This window comes from Lepidothrix coronata, unplaced genomic scaffold (assembly GCF_001604755.1).
Source record: "Lepidothrix coronata isolate B3197 unplaced genomic scaffold, Lepidothrix_coronata-1.0 Scaffold17, whole genome shotgun sequence".
In the NCBI taxonomy this organism is placed as follows: domain Eukaryota; kingdom Metazoa; phylum Chordata; class Aves; order Passeriformes; family Pipridae; genus Lepidothrix; species Lepidothrix coronata.
Window position 1 is genome coordinate 8,820,673 of NW_016690197.1, and position 23,343 is coordinate 8,844,015.

The 23,343-nt window shown below is 43.7% G+C and overlaps 1 protein-coding gene across 4 annotated transcripts in view; it reads right to left on the reverse strand.

Moving 5' to 3' along the window:
* The window catches only part of TLL2 (tolloid like 2), a 90,751-nt gene that overhangs the window by 33,223 nt on the left and 34,185 nt on the right, over positions 1-23,343 (reverse strand). Inside the window, exons 3-8 of one of the 4 annotated variants that reach the window (XM_017807204.1) lie at positions 23,281-23,343; positions 6,515-6,592; positions 3,821-3,991; positions 3,467-3,584; positions 2,897-3,075; positions 2,484-2,589 (exon numbers count right to left, since the gene is read on the reverse strand). The exon at positions 23,281-23,343 is cut by the window's right edge and continues 4 nt beyond it. In XM_017807204.1, the coding sequence (XP_017662693.1) occupies positions 2,484-2,589; positions 2,897-3,075; positions 3,467-3,584; positions 3,821-3,991; positions 6,515-6,592; positions 23,281-23,343 (715 nt within the window). Of the gene's footprint in view, positions 1-2,483; positions 2,590-2,896; positions 3,076-3,466; positions 3,585-3,820; positions 3,992-4,362; positions 4,478-4,499; positions 4,644-6,514; positions 6,593-23,280 lie in introns of those variants that run through there. The other 3 variants (XM_017807201.1, XM_017807202.1, XM_017807203.1) reach the window with 3 other exon arrangements.

Below are 23,343 nucleotides of genomic sequence, written 5' to 3' on the forward strand. Positions count from 1 at the left end.
ACTCCAAACGTAATGTGCTGCCATTTCTATTAGCAGGCAGCTTAGTAAATTAAGGTAGCTTACTATTTGCTTAGGGCTCTGTGGAGGTTTAAACTTTTCTTATTGCTAAGCTGCCGTTTATGGGCCTTGACAACTGTAAAATAAATTGTTTAATGAGACAGTAATATTCAGTTTAGATTGCTGCCATGTCTGTAAGGAATGCACGAGGAAATGAAAGCCTGCAGCCACATTCTGCAAAACAGGCAACTTTCAGATATAGATAAGAACAGAAATTCCCATGGTAAAAACTTGTTACTGCTGTCATTACAGTCTTTTGTGCCACACTCCTATTCCTATTAGCCACAGACACAAATGAGGAATGTGTTCTGCTGTTGAAATGAAAAGGAGGAGTGACTCCTACAGCAATTCTCAAAAGTATGCCTGGAAATAATTTCCACTGCTAGGACTCATTGTGTCTCAGAAAAACTGTACTTTTCTATCCTATCTACAAAGTTTAGAACAAAAAAGGGCCCAGGATTTACAGCAGCACTTGCCCATGGCAAACACTGTATGATTTGCTATCATCAATACTGGCAGAAGTTAAAACCAACAAGGTTATGCTAAGTGTCAGGTAAGAATTGCTACAAGAGAGTAAGTCACAGACATGGCTCTGTGCCCTTCCCCTCCTTCTCACTCACATATCTCATCTCTGCTGGTCAGGTGCTCATACCATCCTCTTACATGGGCTTTCTGTTGTCCTAATGTATTAACACACCCACTGCAGCCCTTCCCCTGCAGGGTCATACAGGGACTCTCTCCCTTTCCTACCCACTGATCTTAATGAATCTTGCTGGAACTTAATATCTTCATGGGCTCTGTGCTTTCATCAGTTTGGGTTGCAATTGGCCAGCACTCACAAAGCTCAGTAAGGTGGGCAGAAGACGTGCATACACCCACCAATCTCTACTGACCGGTCAAAGCATCGTTCCCTTAGGGGAGCGGATGTCAAGACAGGTCTTGGTAAAGTAAAAGCCTGTTCCCAGCACTGCCTATTTCTGGTGAGAGCACAATTAGCCCACAGAGGCACTTAGTGCTCAGTTCAATTACTGCACAAAGACTGCTCCTGAGGTGAGGGTGAGTCACAGAGACAAAGGACTTAAAGAAAACAGACTGAACAATCTTATCAAGCACCAATTTAAATTTAGAAGGTCTCTTGCCATTTTTATCCCATTTTGGTCCAGCAGTGCTCTGAAGGACTCTGGTTTTCAGGAGACACAGACTCAAAAGCATCCACAAAATAAATGGCAGTAATAACTTAATCCTGCTTTTGTGCAAGACAATTCTAACCATTTAGAGTTTAGCAAATGCTGGAAGGGTCCAGCAGATGCCTCAAGGGAAGAAAAATTGTTTGCTTTGGATATCTGATCCAAAGAAATCTCTGAAGGATGCAAGACACCCTTGCCCAGCCACCATCTCCTCCTGCCAGAACAAGTAGCAGTGATAATTTTCCACTGGTTGATGTGAAGCTGCAGAAACAAAAGCACAAAACAACAGGCTTGGCCCTTTCATATAACTGGGAAATGAGAAAGTTTAAAAAGCCCCAAAGACACCTTTCATTTTTTGAAACAAAAAGTTGTCAAGAGTGTGAATATTTCCACTCTGCCTTCCAAACCCCTTTACTCATAGTATGTAGTGTTAGAGAGTTCTTGTGAAAGAACAATAGGGGGATTTATGAAAAAACCCTTCAAATAATGCAGCAAAATGAAGCTGATCATTCAGTAACTCTCATTTCAAGTCCAGGACATAAATAACTATGTTTATTTCACCTCTCTATCCAGCAGAGTAGTTTGATCAGAAAATGGGCTTCATCTGGAGGGATGAGATGATAGTCAAGGGCAAATAGCCTACACAGAAATTGGACAGTTAGTTGGGACAGTACTGATAACTTCTCCATGAAAAACCCACTCACAGAGAACCACACAGCTGCAGAGGCCATGATCTAAAGAACATGCATAAATGGTAAAAAAAAAAATACTCAAGTAATTAAAGATCATGATCTAGAGTTGAATTTTCCCTTGGCAAAGCCACTGGAGACTCTGAAGGCAATACTGTGACTCCAAAGCATAAGCTGGACAACCAAGAGATTCCAAGCTTGTTTTAGCATTACCCCCCTTGCATGTGGGCAGACACACACACGGATACACATGTGCTGCCTGGAAAGGTTGCAAAGAGTGTTAACGTGGCTTTAGAAGGTCTCTGAGATTACCAATATTGTTACTGAGTGAATTTAGTGGGAAGAGGAAAACAGGAGTTCACAATACTGCACTCACCTTGCTTTTTCAAATATTTTTCATGCTTTGCAATGCAGCAGAGCTCACTGCTGCATATCTCTACTGCCACATATCTCTACAATAGATCATAGAGATTCTAGGCTCTACTTATCCCTCAGAGCCAACCACAACTACCAAAAATAGTCCTAAGGACATGTAACCTTGGATTATCACCTGGAGAATGTGTTCCTAGCATAGTGCATGATGCTGTCAAAGTCATAGGTCTCTCCTAGTGAGTTCACTTCCCCAGCTTCCATCTTTAAAAAGTTGTACTCTTGACCTGTGATGACAAACAAAAAGGAACAGAAACAAATCACTTAAAGAGAGGATTAAAAAAAAAAAAAAAAAGACTTTACCTCTGGGAGCCTGAAATGAAAGGGATATGCTCCTGTGTTCCAGCAATTTCAACTGGAGGTCCAAAATGTCTAGTCATTCATCTATTTTGACGCTTATTCTAGACAAGGACTAGCAATATTTCTTTTTGTCCATCCCAGCTCATGGACCACCAGGGTTTTCCACCCTGGTCTAGCAAGAAAGGTTTCTACCCACCCAAAAGCCAGGTGGAATAACCCGAAGTGCAATTTTACCTTGCTGTATGTTCTCTCTGATGATCGTGACATGCTGGTCCCTGTCAGGCCGTGTGTGTTCATGCCAGAAACCTACCACATGACCCAGCTCATGAGCCACAATGCCAAACTTGTCACAGTTCTTTCCAATGGATATAGCCTGAGGGCCCCCTCCTCGTCGACCCACATATGAGCAACATCTGGAAAAGAAAACACACAAACCCATGCAGCACATCAGTGAATTGGGGAAGTCTGAAACACGGAAACACAGGGTGGCATCTGGCAGGGTTCAGGACAGGCCCACAGTTGTATACACTATACTCACATACTTACATTTATGTATAAAGAAAACATAAAGAAAAGAGTGTATATCTGTAAAAATGCATATATATACACTCTTAAGTGTTATCCCAGGAAAAAGAATCCAGAAAGGCTTAGCACCTTCTGAGCAAATACTAAACAATCCTAGCTATCCTTACTGAAAGTGACCAATTGCATCTTTGTGATGTATTCTCCAATGTAGCCATTGGTCAAAGCCATTTGTCACAGTTTGCTGTACAGACAGCTGCAGGGAACGCGTGTATCACTTACCCACATGTTCTGTACGTGAACACAATGAAGCTCTCTTCGTCAGTTCTCTCCACAAATGTCACACAAGTGTGCTTCTCCCAGTGCCTCATTGCTTGCTTAAAGATAGCTCTTTGGGTTCCTGAAATAGAGAAGAGCAAACAGTGAAGGCTTGGCTTTCAGGAAAATCTCTAATGGATTTCAATCTGGATATGGCAACAGTCAACCTTTCCAACAGTTCCTTGTGCAACCACTCTACCTCAGGAGAGAGATTCCCAAGGACTCAAGTAATTTGTGGGAAAACTGCTCCAGAGATTTCTCACACGTTTTGAGACACACCCCCCTGAGCAAACAGGGAGCAATATTTTCACTACTGACCAGTGAAATTTCCCCCGATCACATAAGGGATGACCCCGCCTGGCCAGATTCTCTCAGCCCTGGATGTGGTTGCCCTGCGCACTCTGGGAGAGGAGTGTGTATCCATCCCAGACTCATCTTCATATTCCTTCCTCTTCGGTCTCCTTGCAAGCGTTGTGTTCTGCTTGCTGTCTGCAAGACAGAGTGGCAACACCATTTAAATTCTCTTTAGTTCCACCAGTATCCTGGAGCTTTAGAAAAAAGATAAAAAGAAAAAGCAAGGTGTTAAACCAAACCAGAAGTGATAGCCAGATTTTCCAGTGATTTTTTGGGACTTAGTTAATCTGTAGAAAACTGACCCTTCTTGTCTTTGAGCCTTTGAGCACTATGCCAAACCCATTCTCCCATAAAGGCATAAAAGGACATCCTTCCCTGTCTCCAGCCACTCACTCTCTGCAACAGCAACTTCTTAGGTGGGGGCACAGTACTTAAACAAGGGGAACAGGAGGCAGGGATCAAACAAGCCCAGGCATCACTGTACATTCTCAACATGCCCTACTCACCCAGATCTGCAGAAATTTGTTCTATTAGGGCTGACTTCACAACAGCAACAACTACTCATTCGAGCTGGCTTTGGAAGAATGTGACAGACTTCTTACACTGAAACCTGTACTCAAAGTATTACTTTGGTTTCACATACCAGGTCTCGGGTGGTTTGGAAATCTGCAAAGATCAGACAGTCTCTGCTGGAGGAGGGATGCTCAGGATGGAAAAGCTGAGGCACAAATCTCCATCCATGCTGATTCTCTTCATTGTAATGAAAAGGAGCAAAAATACAAAAGGGAAAGCAGAACACATTTCTTTTTATAAAGAGCCCTGGCTGTGTGGTGCTCAGTGCTCACCTTAAAACCTGCCAGAGGATTCACACAGGCTTCTAGGCAGACCTTGTACCTTGCCCTGCATCTGTCCTGCTGCAGCTCGGCTTACATAGTGGTTATGCCTACATGAGTTGCACCTTTAATGTGATGTGGGTCTGACCCAGAGAAAATATCCTCTACTCTAAGCTTCCTGGCTGTTCACCCCCTATTTGTTATGCCATGGGAAACTCAAACCTCAAAGCAGCCATAGTCCAGCTGGGCTTTACTAACATGTGTAAGGACTGTGTAGACACACCACTTCTAAGAAGAGCTGCTTGTATTGCACAGCCAACGCATTAGCTGGATGTGGGCAAAGGAATAACAGAGTACAGGGGTTGCTATGCCTTCAGAGAGTGCTGGCCTAAAGGGTCACACCAAGGTGAACTTCCTTGTCACCTTAAGGAGCAGCACTGCTGATGGTGGCTCCCCAGTGCTGGTGGACCTCTCTGAAGCCCAAGAGGGCAGATCTAAGCTCCTGCTGCAGTCTTGTGATTTGTATGTAAATCAGCAAGACCGGCTACAGCTTTGCCTCCAAAGTAAGGGACATGGGCTACTGGATTATGAAAAAGCACAAGTCCTGCTAAGACCTTCCTCTAGTGACTAGAGGGCCTGCTGAGAGCCTCTTCTCCCATTCATCCCTCCAGCTGAGGTAGCGGTAAGCAAATCACTACTGTCAAGGCTGAGGGGATGAAAACAATGGGAAGGAAATTCAGACAGTGTAGGGAGGTGAAAAGAATGAACTTTAAACCCTCTCTCCTGCTTCACCAGGTCCAGCCCTTCCTGCTGAAGACCTTGCTCTGAGCTGCAGGACAAAGATGGGAATTTGCTTTTTGTTCCTCTTCCTCCTGAGCACCTCCCTGGCGTGCCAGCTGCATCTGGCATTTCAGAAGCTGCCCCATCCCTAAGCCAGCTGCTGGATCCTGGAAGGCAGATGCTCTGAGGATGGGGGTTCTCCCAGTAAAAGAACCACCTTCCCCTTCTTTGCATACATCTGGTACTGCTGGTACCAGACACCAGCACAGGCACCGGCATTATGAGGGCTACAGTCAGAAGAAGAGAGAGGGTCTCAAGACAGAAGTAGTCTTGTCTTCCATTCAAAAACTGCTCCTGGGGCTGCCCAAAATCTCAGTGGATTTGCACACAGACAGCTTCTGCCAGCAAAGCCAAGCAAGGAGTTATCTGCCCCGTGCTCTCCTGTGCCTGGTGCATCAGGAGCTCTGCACAAAGGACCCTGGGTTCACACTTCTGTATCATCAATGCTTCCATCCCTTGCCAGTAACACACCTTCTCGAGTAAATTCTTTGCAGCAATCCTGCTAGAGCTCTTGATGGTTCCAAATTCCTGCTAAAATTTTCAGCCTTTAACAACTTTAATTTGCAGTGGTCCCTGGAGAGGCCTGACATGCCCTTCTAGCAGGAGCTGCTTGTGGATGGGCATTAGTTGTCTTTATATCACTTGGTTTGTTTATTTTTTTCTCTTTCATTCACTTTATAAACTGTCTTTATCTCAGCCAATGGGTTTTCTCACTTTTGCTTTTCCTGCTCTCTCACCTATCCTGCTGGAGGAGGGGAACAGTGACTGGGTGCTTGGCTTCTGGCTGGGGTCAACCCACCACACTATACAAGGCAAACCCACCCTTTCAGAGTCCACCAACAGCAACAAATGCAGATGCCTGAGTAGGGCTGTTCTTCCAGGCACAGAGACACACACATGTACATAACAGGACAAAGTATGTTTTTACAGGGGGTAAAAAAGTAAATAAAAGATACCCAAAGGTCTGGGTGGGGTACCACATTACCCTTTTTAACTGCTTTGTTACTACGATCAGTTGAAGTGGCATTCTCACTTGACTCAAGAGACTGTTCTCCCAGGCCTCCTGCAAAGGAAAAAAGAGCAGAGACGTCTGGTGAGTTGGCTGGCAGAGCTCTGATGTGGAAAGGACAGCAGCTATCAGTGATGCCATTTGGGGGTTTGCTGGCCACAGAAACTGTCTGGTTTCCCTGTACAGGGAGTAGGGACTAAATGCCTGATAAGGCTGTCCTCTTTTCCTGGATTTGTTCCTAGCCAGCAGTGACACCATTACCATCCCATTTCTTAGTTTCTGCATACGCTGAATAGGCAGAAAGTCTCTTCTAGGGAAGGCGAATTTCATGGAGATTTACTGAGAACTGGAACTATACAAGGATGGTAGCAATAGTAATTACCACTATTAAATCTCAAATTAAAAAAGGGACACTGTCAAGGCAAATAATGATCTACATTCATACAAGTACACTCTTATCAACTCAATACATCTGGCCTGAATTCATTTTAATCTGAAAATAAAAGTCCTTCTCTGTGATGTTAATACATACTGGCTACCAAAGCAGGAAGAACTGCGTTGTTAGTCCCTGGATATTTCTTGTCCTTCATCCAGCACCGAATACCCCTCTCTTTTGGAACTGCCCTGCTAGGCACACAGAGGTCCCCAGCTTGACTATGGACATGGCTTCCTCCAGCTCAGTCCCCAAAACAAAACTGGTTTGTCCCACTGTGAGTGCCTTCCTGCCTGGCTTTCCTATGTCCTTGTGGAAAACCAACTCATGATGTCACTGTGATGCACAAGACACAAACAAGCTGGAGGAGGGATTTGACTGCTTAATGTCACAGCTATTGGGCACAGAAGCCATAGCAGTTCCATGGCGTCTTTGTACCAGCACTGTGCCTAACCTCCTCTTTTCTTCCAGAGGGCAGTGCTGCTCCCTCTCCCCACCAGTGAAATCACACTGCTAGGGAAGGGAGACAGGGTCCCCTGTCTATAGTCCCTACCTGTCTTTTACCACTAAGGTACTGCGGTACTTGTCAATAGACCAGTACTCAATTTTAGGTTTTTTGGATTTTATGATGTAAAAATAGGATCTTCCCTCAATACCGTACCCATTCTGCCTCAGAAAAATATTTAAAATGTCATCCCCTTCCAGAAACTGAGTAGAACAAATAATATCTTGTTCACACTTCTGTTTCAAAGGAAACCTGGGGCAGCAAGCCACTGAACAGCCACAGACCCAACATGGAAAACCAACTACAATCTCTTTGGCAGGGAAGCTCTCCATGGTCACTGTAGTAGGAAGGAAAACTCAAAAATGGTGCCTAGGGTGAGTGAGCACAACACATGAGACAGTAAGATGTATAACAGATAAATAAAACTGGCACTGACTACATTTCAGCCTTAAGAAGGTGGTGCTGATATGACCACTGTTATCTCTCTTCCTCCTTCCCTAACTTGGTATCGTGAATCCTCCGAGCAGAACGGAGGCCGAATGAGCTGATCTCTGCAGAGGTGTTAGCAAAAGCAAGTTTATGCGTCTTGGTGGCAAGGTAAAGCACGAAGAGCATGATAAACCACCACATGCAGAAAGGAAGATACTGTTATAGTCGTGCAGCACTGCTGGATGTGGTGTGGACACTTCCAAGATGTCTCACTTTCAAGACAGCTGGACACATTCCAGGCATTGAACCAGCCTTGCTTTGCCAGCTAGAAAACTCTCCTTTGCTGTGGAACTGGCTTCTTTCAAATCCTTCTCCAGCCACTCCAAGAGGTAAAAGGTACATGCCTGACATCTTGGAGAAGGACTGAAAGGATCAAATCTCCAACAATTATTATATCTAATCAGAATATCATGTAAGTGATGATGAAAGACAGCAACAAAATGAGCCAAAATAAAATAAAATGCCCAGACTGTCAGCTGGCTATAGGTTAGGACTTCCTGGTCCAAGAGACATAGTAAATCAGGGGATTGTCTCCCAAAGGAAGTGCCATAGTTTAACAGAGCTTGACTGGACAAAAGCCACTAGATGTGTGAACAGAAACAAGCCTGATTCAACAAGATGGATTGCTCTGAACTCTATCACTCCTTTCGAGTCTCAATGTCCCATCCTAAGATTTCCCTTTGTTTTCTTTCATGCCCAGACCTCGTCACTTCCTTAAGCCCAAGCTCAACAAAAGTTCCTCTTCTCAGTTAAATTTTACATCCCCAGGACTTCTCATCCCCCCCAGCCCCCCTGAAGTATGCTATTCTTCACACAATATCCCATTCCATTTAAAGGAAACCCCAACTAGCCATTCATCACCAGAATTATTAAGGCATGCAGTCTTTGCTGAGGCAAAGGATAATTTTGTATTTCTAAATAAATGCAGCTTGCTTCCAGTCACAAACAGATTGCTTCTTAATTGAACTTGGGAGGTGAATTATATGGTGAATTAGGGAAAAAGAACAACTCTGTATTTAGTGAATTGTTCTCCTAAGAAGGAGCTGTATGGGATTGAATTGCAAATGATGGCACCAAACCCTAGAGCCGGGCCCCTCTCCTGTGCCCGAGCTGCTGACCTCTGCCGTGCCGCAGTGCCATTTGCGCACACTGCTTTTCCAAGCTGGGAGCACATTCTTTCCCAGAGATCAGTGCAGGCCTTGGTTTCTTATGTAAAGAAGAAGTTTGAATAAACTAGTGTGACTAATGAAATCTACAACATCTTTGCATATTTTGTCTTATTGTAGCTGATGAAAAGGGAGAGCACTACACAAAGGCCAGATATGGGTGTGTAGATATACCCGATATTTTCAAACATTACTAATTTCACTCATAGACACAGGGAGCACCCACAGCCTTCTCTCCCATAAGGGTGTTTTGGAATCAAACATGAAAAGTTTGGAAGATCCTGTTCTGATTCACTTGAGCTTTTACATGTTTCCTATCATCATGATGCCTAAACATATTCCAAAGTTTAAAGTGACTTGACAGACATTTAGACCTATTCTGACTTTTTCCAAGAGAGGACTAATGCCGAATCCTAGAAAAACAAAGATAAGTAACTGATATGCCATAATCAATAAATAAGGAAGCCAAGAAATGCACCTTGTATCTGGAAGCAGCTGCATATAGGTTATAGACAATGTGCAGATCCTGTTGCCCCTTTAACACGTTCCTGAAGTTGTACCTCTCTGTTGGACTACTCTGTCACATCCAAGAGCAGAGCATATTCCAGTGTTACTGCTCCAGAGCATGAAATGCCCATGCAATGTATTGAAGTCCATTATCATTGGAAACACTGAAGAGGAGAAGGGGGATTTTGGTTTGACATTGTGCTCTCTGGAAAGCCAATGAAAGCAGGCTTGGTCTACCACTTACAGCAATCCGCAATGAGATGAGCAAAATAGGATTGACCTTTCTGTTTTAATGGATATCCAGCAGTTAACAAGCCCCCCCGGATCACTTTCATCCTTAGTACTTCCCACGGGCTGCTGTGCTAGACTAGCCCTCACCTTTCTTCAGCCTGACTGTCTGCTTCTCCCACTACCAGGGACGATACAGAATTTGGTAGATCAGGCTTCCATTCAGAGAGTTGTACTGGATCTCCTAAGCTCTTTTAACCCCCACATTTTTGCAATTTAATCCTTGTCCTGCTTAACAGCTACAACCCCAGTAGGACACTGCTTGACTCCTTAACTAGATAACTTAGTTTCTATACATGACCTGGCAGAGACACACAAGAGATTCTCTGCCCAGGCTGAGAATATTTTATCTTCTACCTACAGTGCACTTGTACAACAACTTGTTTTTCTGTTTCTCACAGACCAGCACTGCCAAGGGAGTTTGGCCGACTGAAAGAAAAGTCCAGTAGTTTAAATGCACCACAAATCTGAGATAAATCCACCATGCCTGCAACCATGGCTGAAGAACAGGTGCTTTTCAAAAAAAAAAAAAAAAAAAAAAAAAAGTTGTTTTCAGGAACTAGAGAGGCAGCCTGAGGTGGTAAATAAGGGTCCAATGAAGCAGAAATCAGCAGGCTGGGGCATTGTTGGGAAGAAAGCAGTTTATCCCACTCTTCCAGGAGAGGAAAATAAAAATCCAATTTTGTTAAAAGAAGTACAAGTTGTTCAGCTGAAACCAAAATAAAGGACAACATATTAAGACAGACAGAGTGCACAAAGCATGCCATCAAAACTGTACTGTTTGCAGCTCCCTTGTACCCCACTAGCATAGGGTAGAAGATGTGCAACCTGAGGAAAGAGCAGAAAGCAGAATCCATTCAGTACCCATAATTCCCACAAGAGAGGGTGGGACTTGGAGAGTTAGTAATATATCAGACTCGAAAATCTGTCCTCTACAAGGTGGAACTTAGGGTTGAAGGTATTTATTGCTGTGCATTTTCTGCCTTTTTTTTTAAGGCTAGGTAGTCTGAACTACCAAAGAGGGGCAGTCAGATCCCTTGCTAACTAAAGCTTCTGTGCTTGCTTCCACTTGTTTATGGACCACAAGGGCCTTCTTGTCTGAAAAAAGAAGAGGAAAGCCAGGCAAAGCATCTAAGAAGCCCAGTGGTGAATTAGGATGCACGTAATGGGCCTAGAAATACCTACCACCCTTCTGTTGAGTCCCTCTAAGGTTGAGAAGCAGCTGACTTCTAAAATATTTTAGCACCACCTGTCTTCTAGCTTTTATCTGAAAACACTATTTTGGGGCAAGATGAGTTACTCAATCAAAAGCAAGAAAAAACATCAGTCTACCCTGAAATACGCCAAGTTTCATTTTCAAATGATGCCTATCTAGAATTTGAGTCTAAAACCCAACTGACAACAGGAATTGTAGTTGTCTGAACAATTGCAGTTTGAGAACACAGAATATTCTTACATGAGAAGTTGGATGGGATGAAGCTTCCTCTTTTTCCCAATTTGTAAAATTTCACATTAAAATCAAAATCACTTTCAGAACAGGTCCAAGCCATGACAAGTTTTCCTCTCCAGACCAGAAAAGAATCTCTTCATGTTCATTGGGTTTTCCCTTCCCTTTCCCTGGTTGCTGTCCACACAGGGAAAGGGCTCCACAGCTAAACTTTGAAGGTAGCTACCACCCATACGTTCATCACCTTTGTTGAGTACAAAGGAGTCCACAGTGAGCACTGGGACTTTGCCAGATTTTCCCATTTTTCTTATTTAACAGAGAATAACTTGGCTGTGCACATAATTATTTGCTCTCAGGTGGATTGAACCACACCAAGACTTTTTCTAATATATCTTATTGTGGACAAAAGGCCATTTCAGAACTGGGAGACAACCCAGTGATAAAAAATACATTTTAAAAATTGGTAACCATTTCACCTCCCCTACCTAAGCCTTAGAACACCCTGCTTTCATAGTCTCATTCAATATATATGTTAGTCATAAGCCACAGCTTAGAGACTGGATTTCGAACAGAGACTGCAATGTAGCATCAACAAAACAAAGTAGTGCAGGTAACGTTAAACACTCATCACTGTTCAGAGTTTCAGTTCTAGTGAACTCTGTCATATTATGACCACCAGAAAAGTTTCTGGAAGAACATGATAAGTCAAACGATGTTACATACAGCTTTTTAACTTCCTCATTAACTAGTGGTCAAAAACTGTTTAGCATAGAAAAAACTTTATTGCACTGGATTTTTCTAACCACAGAAAAAGTGATGATTTTATTAAAACAAGTTCTTCTGGGAAAATGCATTCAGAATGCAGAACAGATGTTTCCCAGAGCTGGTGGAGAGCCTATAGCAAAAACATTTCATAACCCCCCAGGCCCTGGAGATCTGAGCAAATGATTTGAGATATATCCTTCAGCGTTTCCTGTCAGTGGAATAGCTGAACTTCTCTCAATTTACTTAAAGAAAAATAAATTAAAGAAGGGAAGAATTCTGAACCCCAAATTCCCTGCAGGAATCTGTTTTTCATATTCAGAGTAAGCTGACTGGCTGCAATAACTCAGGAGAGTCCTAAGGTCCAGAGGCTTGACAGGCAGATGTGTCATCTCCACATCAGCTGCAAATGCTTGTACAGGGAAGGACACTGGCCTCCCAGGGAAGTTCATGAGAAGAGGAAGGTGACACAGCTAAGCAAACGCAGGGCTGCCACAGACACGAGCTGTAAAGCACTCAATGGACCAGGCCCTTCTGCTGGCCAGCCATGTTTGGAGTGGTACAGCAGGCAGAGCAGAAGTGCAGGAAGCACCACTTCCCAACATGCTGTGTTTTCTCTGAGCACTCCCTGCTCTTCTGGAAGTGGCAGCATCACTTTTATACTGTGATGCATCTTGTTTTTAAAGAAGGCATTCCAAGAAAGGGGACAACCTCTCCACCAACCTTTCAGCTGAGAGTTAATGCTTAAGGGGAGCAATGCTCTCGAGACAAGGAAGGACTGAGAAGACCAAAAGGGGCCTTTTCCTCTGGGCTGTAACAATCACCTCTGCTCCCTAGAGTAAAAAGACAGATAAATGAGAGATAAAAGAAAGAAAAAAAGTTACCCACAACCTGTGTCATCTCAGTGATTTCTTTCATGAGAAAGAGTCTTTCAAGTACAGCACTTTTACTGAGGCAAGGGAAAATCAAAAGCTAAACTGAGCATACAAGTACTTTGGCCATGTGCGTATCGCTACTGTTTGGTCAGGTCCCCACACACAGTGTAAGACTTTTCCCCTCCCAGCATATCAAACGAGTAGTGCATAGCACCAACTACCCCCAGCCCCTTGCACTTGACTTCTTGTCACTCTGATGAATTGAGATCTATTCCTAAGAGATGTCTGCCTCACCACTACATTCCTCTCAATTCACAATAATCATCTCCCCTCCTTATCTCTCTTTTGAAAAGAAAGAAAAACAAGTGAACTTGCAGGCAATAAGGAAACTGTAAGAGCTGGCTTAGGTTTGCCCATTACTATCCTAGCAGGCAGTACCAACCTCCTGGCCCCCCTCAGCTGACATCCCTTTCCTTCTGACCTGCATAGTCTAATTGCTTCAGCCTCAGCCCACCCCGGGCCCCTCTGGACAGGGCCATGCACTGCTCAGGGTGCTGCCTCACTGTAGCCCCCTGCCCCACTCCAGCTGTGGGTAACCAGGGAGAGCCGAGGGCTCTGTGCAGCCCAGCCAGATCGCTCCTCCCATTCAGCCTTCCTAATCCTCTTGTTTTTCCCCTACCTTGTTTATACTGGATAAAAATTAACTCAAAATGAAAACACTACACTGGAAGCTAAATTACGTTTGAAACTCCTTCCATGGAGAGTGTGTTGTGCCAGAATCGAGACCTTTCTTCCAGTTCGCTTTCTGCCTAGATGTTCAGACACTCACAGTCCTGGAGCTTCTTGGAGAATTTTTGGTGCCTTCTTACACCCCAGGAGCCTGCACCAAGTTTAACAGGCAGTTGAGCAGCCTAAGTAGATATAGCTGAGACATCCCATCTGCTTAGTTACCTATCAGCTCCATCATAGCTCAAAACAACTGCCAAATCAGGGAAGTTGAGGCATGTGCCAGCACTGAGACAGGACAAGTGGGACTTGAAAAGCTTTGGAAGCACAAGCCAAATGTGGCCACTGTTAGGTAACCTTGGGCCATAACCTTCCCCAAGGTCCCAACTCCTTGATGAAACAGATGCCCGAATCATTTGCTGTCATTAAAAGAGCCCAGGGGAGCTGGGGAGTAAGTGGTATAGAGATACTTTCCTCACTGCAGTGAGCTGCCCCCTGACAGCTGCTGGCAGAGGCACTGCCCTGTCCATCCCAGGGACAGCTGCAGTCTGTGGGGCACTCAGGTCTCAAACCCACTCTGCCACAAACTGACTCCAAGATTCAGCAACACCAACAACTGAAGAAAAAGATTGGCTAATCCCCTCCCTAACAGAGCCTGATGCACCTCACACTCCCTTTTCCTCTCTAGGAAGTGGAACAGCAAGATAATTTGAATATTTCCTTTTGCTTCTGATCTTTGCCCTGGAGAAACTTGTTACCCATTCCCCAGGGCTGTCCAAGTCACCATCTGGCCTCAGAACTACAACAGCAAACACAGTCCAGTGTTCCAACCTAAAACTAATTTGCTTTCTTTCCCCACTTGACAGCTGAATAAATACTTTGTCCTCACCATTTGAAAAGGGGAGCTGCAGCAAAGGGTTTTTGTCCACTGCAGCTACAAGCATCAGCCTTCTCTCCAAATTAGGCCTGAACAAGCAGGCTCAAAGTGAACACATTTATTTCACAAATGTAACCCCTTTCTGTTCAGAATCAACCTCGAGCAGTTTACAGCTTCTAATTTATTTGTTGTTTGCTATTGTCCATCAAGCCATTTTGGCAACCAGTTGCTTCTTGGAACTTCCAGTCATTTTTCTGACTGGAGTAAGCTGCTTTTATTTAGTGGGCACAGCAACATTCCTGCTTGAAAGGAGAGAGTCTGAGGATCAAGGCATCCCAGCCAGTCTTGCCAAGTGACCCTCCTGCAATGACTGCTCTCAGAACTTACTAGATCCTACTCTTTCACTGACCATTTCTGCCTCCAAAGTCATATGCCTAAAACACTCTCAGAAATGACAAGACAGCTTATGCAGCTGAGGCAAATTCAATTTTTCATTTGAGAAAATATTCAAGGAAATTAGGTATTTGCCCAGCTCTGAAGCAAATGCATGATCTAGTCAATTCCACAGTTATTGGCTAAGTACTGTCAAATTTCACAATTAGGGTAATGGATTAAACTTTCAGTGTAATTTCCATATGGATAAACTGATCTCCTCAAGTACATTTGCCCATGTGTTCCCTGCATCACAGTTAATTAATATAAAGCTGTTTAATAACCTCTACTTAAACACAAAAGACCATTCAGACTCTTCTGGCATCAGTAAAAGGAACAGCCTCCAAGTGTGTTACACCAGCTGTATACAAGAGCGAAAGAAAATTTAATTAAGAGCGATCAAGAGCACGACAGTTGCAAACAAAAATCAGATGTTATAAACGCTACATGATGACTACCCCAGCTCCTGAAAGAGTTAATAATGCCAGCCAGCACCAGCTTCCAGGTGGTTGAGATACGCCTAAAAGACAATTTTGGGGATGAGGAAAGTGGTGGAGCTAAAAGCCAGACCCAGGCAAAGTCAGACAGGGAGCAGCGGGGATTCAGCATCATCTGTGCAGCAACACTGCTGCAGCTATGCCCAAAGCTGATGGTGGCACCACATTGAATAGGAAGAAACTATAGACATAGACTGTTTGGAAGAAGCTTCAACCACGGCATCAAGAGATATCGTTTCTGCAGATGTCTTTGGGTGATTAAAGAATGTTAATTGCTCATTAATAAAATCCATGCTGTTTAATTTCTGAAGTGCAGCACTTGACAAGAGTGATGCTGAGTTACTTGCCTTCCTGGCTGATATCTGAAAGAATCTAAAGTTTCCACTAAGGATGAGTAAGCCGCAGAGTTTGAAATAGGTGGGGATTTTTGTTACAATGGAAAAAGCTTTATTGCTTGGATGGATTAATTTGAGCAGTATTACAGAACTCATAAAACCATTTTAAAAACCCTATGTAAGGCTGAACATTGACTGCACAGCAGAAATCAAACCACTTATTTTGACAGGTGGAAGGCCACCATCCAGAAAACTTGATTTCAGGGAACAGTGAATTTACAAAACAAACTTTGTGGTGCATGTGACCAGCTTTCATAGGGAACCTAGGCAAGAGGAAAAAGAACATCTTACTCCACGGGGAATGCAGAGCAAGTAGTAGGGCTGTGTCATTCGGGTTGTACTCTGCCCATTCAGGTGTATTTAACACTTATTGCTTGGGACTGTCTTTACCCCAACCTGCAGGACCTTTATCACAAGCAAAGGCGAAAAAGGAGATAGACTTCGTCTCCCTGCTTGTCACAAGCCAAGTCTGGAACACCACAGCCAACTGTGTGAAGGAATACTGCAAGGAGGTCTGTCCTCTTTGCACATACACGTCCCACGCTTTGGCATCTTGACTTGATCACCTTCTCTCCTCTCCTACCGTCAGGCACCAGACTGGTAGATTCTATTCCTATGACTAGCAAAATTGCATCCCTAATACCAGCAATTAGAGAGAAAAATCCTTCTTAATATTTCCCAGTAAGGACTTCAAGCTGTCACTCAGGAATCCCAAAAAGAAAAGCATTTGGAGTGAAAACATCAGACCTAAAGATTAGCATTTTCTAGCAGGAGAGTCTTAACTAGAGGGAGAATTAGAAGGTTCATCAGCCCAGGGTCATGGGACTTCTAGGTAGTTATCTCTATGCTGGAGAAAATCAGGCAGGTCTGAAAAGGTTGCAAATAGGATTGTAAGACTCTGGGCTAGGATTAAAAAAGCACAGGATCTGCTTTTCTGCAAAGAGAAGATTCATGTAGAAGGCTTTCATTGCACAGAAATGTTCATTTGGGACAGAGAGTAACTCAGAAAAGCAGTGTGAACAAGAGCACTCTCAGTCCTAAAGGACTTACTCAGTTCTTCCAAAGGGGAGCTCCTGCCTTGCCTTAGCAAACTGCAGAACTGTGGGAAATTCATTTCATGGTTGTCTGCTCCAGTAAAACCTCTGATTGAATGGACTCAAAAAGGTAAACATTTGGGCTAGTCATAGGAAAATCATTTGGTGCAGCAATCAAACCTCAGCATCAGGCCAGGCATTAGGCACCTACCTTTCCACTCTTGAGGCTCCTCTTCCTGTTAAGAAGCTGCATGGATTGCAAAGAGACATCCCTAGAGTGCACATCACATGTTGTGGAAAACTGAAAGGAAGTATGGAAACAGATGGACAGAGCCCTCAGACAGGTCTGTTGGAACAAAGATGTTCCTCTACCCACACAGGAGGAAGCAACCTTCACTTAAGATTTCGCAGTGGAAGAGCAGATCTCTGCAGGGAGTTCACAGATGTGGGTTATGTTACCTCACATACATAGTTATTTGTGTTGCTCCTGGCCAATTATAGCCAATACAGTTCAGATTAAGTTAGCACAATCCATAGATCTGCTCTAAGTCTAAATGAATTAAAGATTGGGCCCCAAGCAGCCCTAAATTCTATGATTCTAAAATTCTGCAAAATCCACTAGTGCTGAAGTCCACCCCTTCTACCCTGAACCAACTGTCGCTACAGTAGAGCACCAAATATGAGTTACAAGAGGAAAAACAACTGACTTTGGCATGCAAGTGCCAAGTCAGCTGAATTTAAGTCTCACCTTTGAATCCGTAAAACAGATCTTTTCTGGAATCTCAGTCAGTCATGGTCTAAAATCCCTGGATTTTGCACTCTTCAAAAAGTACATTTTGCACTAAATTAAATTTCATTAGAAACACTTCAGTAGCATCAAAGAGGACTCAAATGAAATGTGCAGCACTACTACTGGCCACAGCCCCTACATTGAGCAACTGCTCACCAAGTGAAACAGCAGAAGCCCTGCTTGTGACTGCCACTACCACCTTAACTATTCCACTAGAGAAGTCTTACTCTCCACCAAAGCTAAGCAGCAGAGCTCTTAGCAGGAGAGCTGTACTCCAGCCCCCTGTCCTGCAAGGAATCCCAGTTTACATGGCAATCAACGCCTTGCCTCAATAATGCAACCAGAGTCAGTGATCTTAGGCATCTTAAAACAAGCAAAAACAAAGCATCTTCTTGCAGAAGGGCCCTCGTGCAGGTGTGGTGAAGCAGCAGAGTAGCTGTCTGCATTTTCACAGTACACTCAAGAACAGCAGAGCTGATGCAAACAAAGCAACTCCCTGTTCTTATTAGGACAAGGTTTAATGTGGAACTCTGGTTGGACTCATTTGCCAGAGAATTATTTGCATGAATTTGCTGTCAGAACCTCCAGTCTCCTGATTTCAGTAAAAAGCCTGCGTTCAAATATATTCCACTCCCGGCTGCACTGTTATCTGAAGTATTACTCACTCTAGTTAGCAGAGGTGCTCTGTAAATCTCTTCCGACAGTCATTTGTGGCAGTGTGAAAGCCTCATCAAGGCCTTCAAGCCATGAGCCTGAAAACCTCTCGGGATGAGAAGTAAAGAAAACCTGTTTTGACTGTTCTTGAAAAGCATTCTTGGCGGCAGTGGCATGCAGAGTCAGCTCCTCAGCAGCAAGCCCAGCACAGCATGGCATCAGTGAGGGCAGCCAGACTCCCCTGGCTTCTTATCTGCTGTTGCCAAACCCTGAAGAGACAAACTTGCCTTTCTCACTCACAGAGGTGCCTTTCAGGACTATAAACTGTCTTTGTGATACAAAAATCAGGAAAAGAGGTAATATATCAGAAAAGTCCTCTTAGTCCCTAAAATGCCCGTAAAGACTTAAATGAAGCCAGTTAGTATTGAACAGGAACACACTTCCCATAGACATGGCAAGAAATAAGGTCATCTTCCGTGGCTAATGCTTCAGCAGATAATCAACATGCACCAGTGGACTCATTTGGGTCCAAAAGAGGTGTGACACTGTGCAGTTTTCCACCCTGCCTGTGGATTCTCTTTTTTCCCATTGCAGTAGAGGAGTCCTCAAAGCTTTCAGTCAAGTTTCTTCTAAACTAAAATTATATTGTAAAAGCCAATATTTTCACTGAGGTTTTAGAAAAAAACCAAACTATGAGAAACTTTTCAAAACTGAAAGCTTTTTGAAAAGCCTTTTATCAAAGTGATTAGGAGTTGGTGATGCATGGGTTTGCTGAGATAGCACTCACTGGCAGATCTCCAGGTACCGGATTCATTTCATTATCTTTTGAACCATTACTGTTTCTCCATGGGGCCAAATCCTAAAGGTATCCATTTCAACACCACTGCATGAGAACACCTGATTTTCATAGTAAATATAACATCTAAACTTAATCCCACAGAAACAGAGATAGAGAGGTAGCTTAAAGATTTTAAATGCAAAGTAAGACTTTAATTTTAACAATGTTCCTCATTGTTTCTCCCTTCTTCTAGCTGCAAAACATTTTTAAGGGGGGAGGAGAACTTCCCTGGTTGGTAGATTTTATATGGCATTACAGATGGTAATAACAGGATGAGCAAGTGAATTGGAGGGGATACTTTGTCTGCAGAATCTGCTCATAATATAAAGCAACACATAAAAAGATTACAGGGAATTCTCTGAGTTTAGGAGATTCAAAGGAGAACAGACAACAAGGGGAAAAATATTTCTGGTTTAGAAAATTAGATCAATCTTATCCCAACTCAAAGGAAGCTCAAATGTGCAAAGTCTAAACAGTCCTTTTGCCAGATCACTAATGAATGTAAAACTAAGCTTCAGGTAAAACAGCTGAGAGTGAGAGACCTGTGGAAAGGAGCACAGAAGTCATATAATTGGAATGATCTAAAATTGGGTTGGAGGACAGCACTTTGGAATAAACTTTCAGAGAAATTATGAAAGGGTCTGAACAAGAAATTAACTAGTTGGTAGCTCTGAGCCCTCTCAGAAGAGCATATCTCCTGGCATTGACTCAAAACTACTTTGCACTGCATGCAAATACTCTCTACTCACACAGCTCAGGGTTTTAACCATGTCAGAGATCAACATTAAAATCAAAAACTACTTGGATTAAATGGCTACACTGAGCTGTAGACCACTACCATGCCTGCCTTTCCCTCAACAGGATCTGAAGAAAACTCCACCTTTATAACTGCACCAGAGAAACATGTTTGCACACAAGATGCTATTGCCAAGCCTTCTGCAGTTTTCAGCTGCTCAACCTGTACTCTTCCACAGAAATTCTTGGAAAGGAAGCTTCTTTGGAGTAGATGAGACTGCTTATTCATGTCATATGCTGACATGAATAAGGACTATCAAGTCATATGCTGCACTCCAGAAGGCTTTAAGTACATAACACAAATTATTAAATCCCTGTGCAGTGTTGATTCCCTATGTGAGCACTCACACAAAAGAGTCCAGACATACCAGACAGAGATATCCAGCCAGTGCTGAAGTACTGAAGCAAGGTACCAAGGAGACAGCCACCTCTAACCATAAAATCTACATGAGCAGTCTTCGAGGGGATTGCCAGAGAGCTCTGAGCCAGCATCTCTCAGAGGGGAGGAACCAGGACCCTGCTCTATGACTTCACCAGGAAGAAAGTGCTATTTGGTTCATTGTTCTCAGATACCAGGAATAAAACACTAGTGCCAATATTTGCGAAGAAAATGCTTGGAAACACTGAACTTCAAGGCATCCCACTCACAAGCAGCCTCTCGAATTTTCGGGGTCTGAAAAGCAACTACGGCATTTCTGCAAGCAGGAAATTAATGGAGGAAACAAGCCTGGAGCACATTCATACTGTGAAGCTCACAACAGAGATCTGTGGCAGAATCCAAATACTCCTCAGATTCCCTGCTCCTCTCTCTAAAGGGCCCAGGGAAGTACCTAGCTATTTTCTAGACAATGACTAGAAGAAGGTGATGAAGGGGAAAACTTGAAACATCTGACAGTCTCAGCCCTTACCAGCCAAGGCAAAGCTTTCACTAAGGCAGATGCACATCAGTTGGATCCAGAGAAGAACCAAGTGCCCCATTACCCCTGAATACATGGGAACCTCACTCTTCCTCCAGAGCCTGACAGCTGCAGATGCTCCACACAAGCTATTAGGGTGTATACCTATAAATAGCCCAACAGTATCAAATGGCACAATTTTTACTCCTCCTCCCAGCTGAACATCATTTTCTGGGAACAAGGAAGCAACACAGGGCAAGAAGAATGCCTGGCTAATAGCATGTTCAGAACTGCAACTCCCAGATACGAAGTGCCTGCGTGTCTGTATCTACGTATTAAGTACTTCCTCCACTATACAACTAATCCGATTAACAGCTTTAGGAAACTCTGAAATGTTATAATTCAAGGGGTTCCATTCATAAAAGGTCTTAGGCTGTTTCTGTACAGAGGTTGCATTCTTCCCACTGGAAATAAAGCAGAGAGCAGGATTTTCTCCCAGGGAAGAATGAATCCCAATCCCCACCATGCTAAAGTAGACCACCCTCTTACAATTCACATGAGTGTCAAGCAAGCCCCACAAGAGAAGGATCAGCCCCTCCTGCCCCTGCAGAGAGCCCCTCACAAGGCAGGTGAACACAGAGATCCCTCTGTGTGTGCTCTGCAAAAAGCATCACAGACACAGGGGCTGTCCATTTGTCAGCTTGCACTCCCAGGGTACAAAGGAAGCCTGCCAGAGATGAGGACAGGGGCAAGTGAGTGACGTGACATCTCCATTCACCTAATGCAAAGCACTGTATGATGCACCAGCAGAAAGTGTGAAGAAGAGTCTAGTCCAACCACACAACATGAGCCATGGCTGTAAGAGACCAATGGCTGCATTACATGATACAGATGTGAGTTATAAAATTCAGTTCATTTTCTGGCACCAGTGCCAAGTAAAAGAAATGTGCTTGATATGACAACTAAAAAAGTTACCAGAGAAAACTGATACAGTCAGACATCATCTGGCTTTGCTTCCCCAGAAGTGTCCCCATCTAACTTCAGGAACTGACAAAAGGATGTGGAAGAGATGAATGCTGCCTCTCCCACTCAGTTAGTCCTCATTTTCTGATTGATCTGCTCTGAAGGCAACCTACTCCTAATAACCTATCACCTGACAATGTGTCACAGCCCAAAACACAACATAAGTAGGCTAAGTGACATGATAATGCAGGAAAATGGCATTTCCAGGGAGCTATCCATAATCTGAAGAATGGGACAGCCCTCCTCTGCCAATAATTTCAGCACCTGCATGAGTTTAATCAGTTACATCAACATCTAAAGTATGTCTGTGTTGGATGTGTCATCTTTCACACTCATCCCAACAGGAAGCTGGAGCACTCATCCCCACAACAGGACCTACACAGTGCTTAGATGCTCTGAAGCCAAAGACAGGCAGTCACAAGGAAACAGAACCAGCCACCAGTGCTTACAAATGATATATGAGCTGAGTTGCACAGGGGACAGGTGAACAATTTCACTGATTTCTGCCTCTACCCAAGCTTTCACCGTAGTTGCTAACCTAGAGGCAGAATATCAAAGACAGAAAAGAAGTTTGTCCTGACCTGCTCTGTCTCCAGTCCCTCTGGTATCTCTCAGAGATCAGATTCCCAGCAATTTCTCTCTTGCAGCGTTAAGTGGAGTAGAGGCAACAGTATCGTGGGGAACCCTCTGAACCCACTGCAGAACATTTCAGGGACTGCTAGAGCTGGAGTCCAGTCAGAGCTCCTGAGTCAAGAAACAACTTTGGTCTGGCACAAGGCTAAGCATACGTAAGAGTTGTGTAGGGGGGCAACATAAGCATATACTTTACAGAAAATCAACACAACTGTTTACCTGTTTCAATTAGAATACCACTTCAAGGGCAGTCTGTACACTAGACTGCAGTGGGTTTTACCCAAGGTAGATAGCTGAAAAAAAGTGTTATTCCATTAAGATCATATAGTGAAAGAAAAAGAAGGAGCACACTAGGAGTCAAAACTCCTGCTACACTGTGTAGCCCAACTTCAAACATAGTTCCTTTCAAACTGGCAAAAAGGTAGTTCCTCATAGAAAGAGTAACTATTCTGTAAATTTGAAAATCTTCTCCCACAGACAAGATAGGATTTGGCTACATCAAATTGTGACTTGTGTTTTATTTAACAAAGTTCAGAGTTGGATGTCACCCTTAGTGCCATAACGAAGCTCTGCATGCACTGCCTGGGCCATGGGAACAGGCATCACAAGCGGAATGGAAGCCCTCCCTCCCTAAGGACAAAACCAGGTGAAAAAAGGCATTGCCCTAGGGCTGCCCTTACCTGAAGTGTGTCTTGCATTGCCATCTGAGTGCTTTGTTAAGTCAACAGTTCTGTCTATTTGAA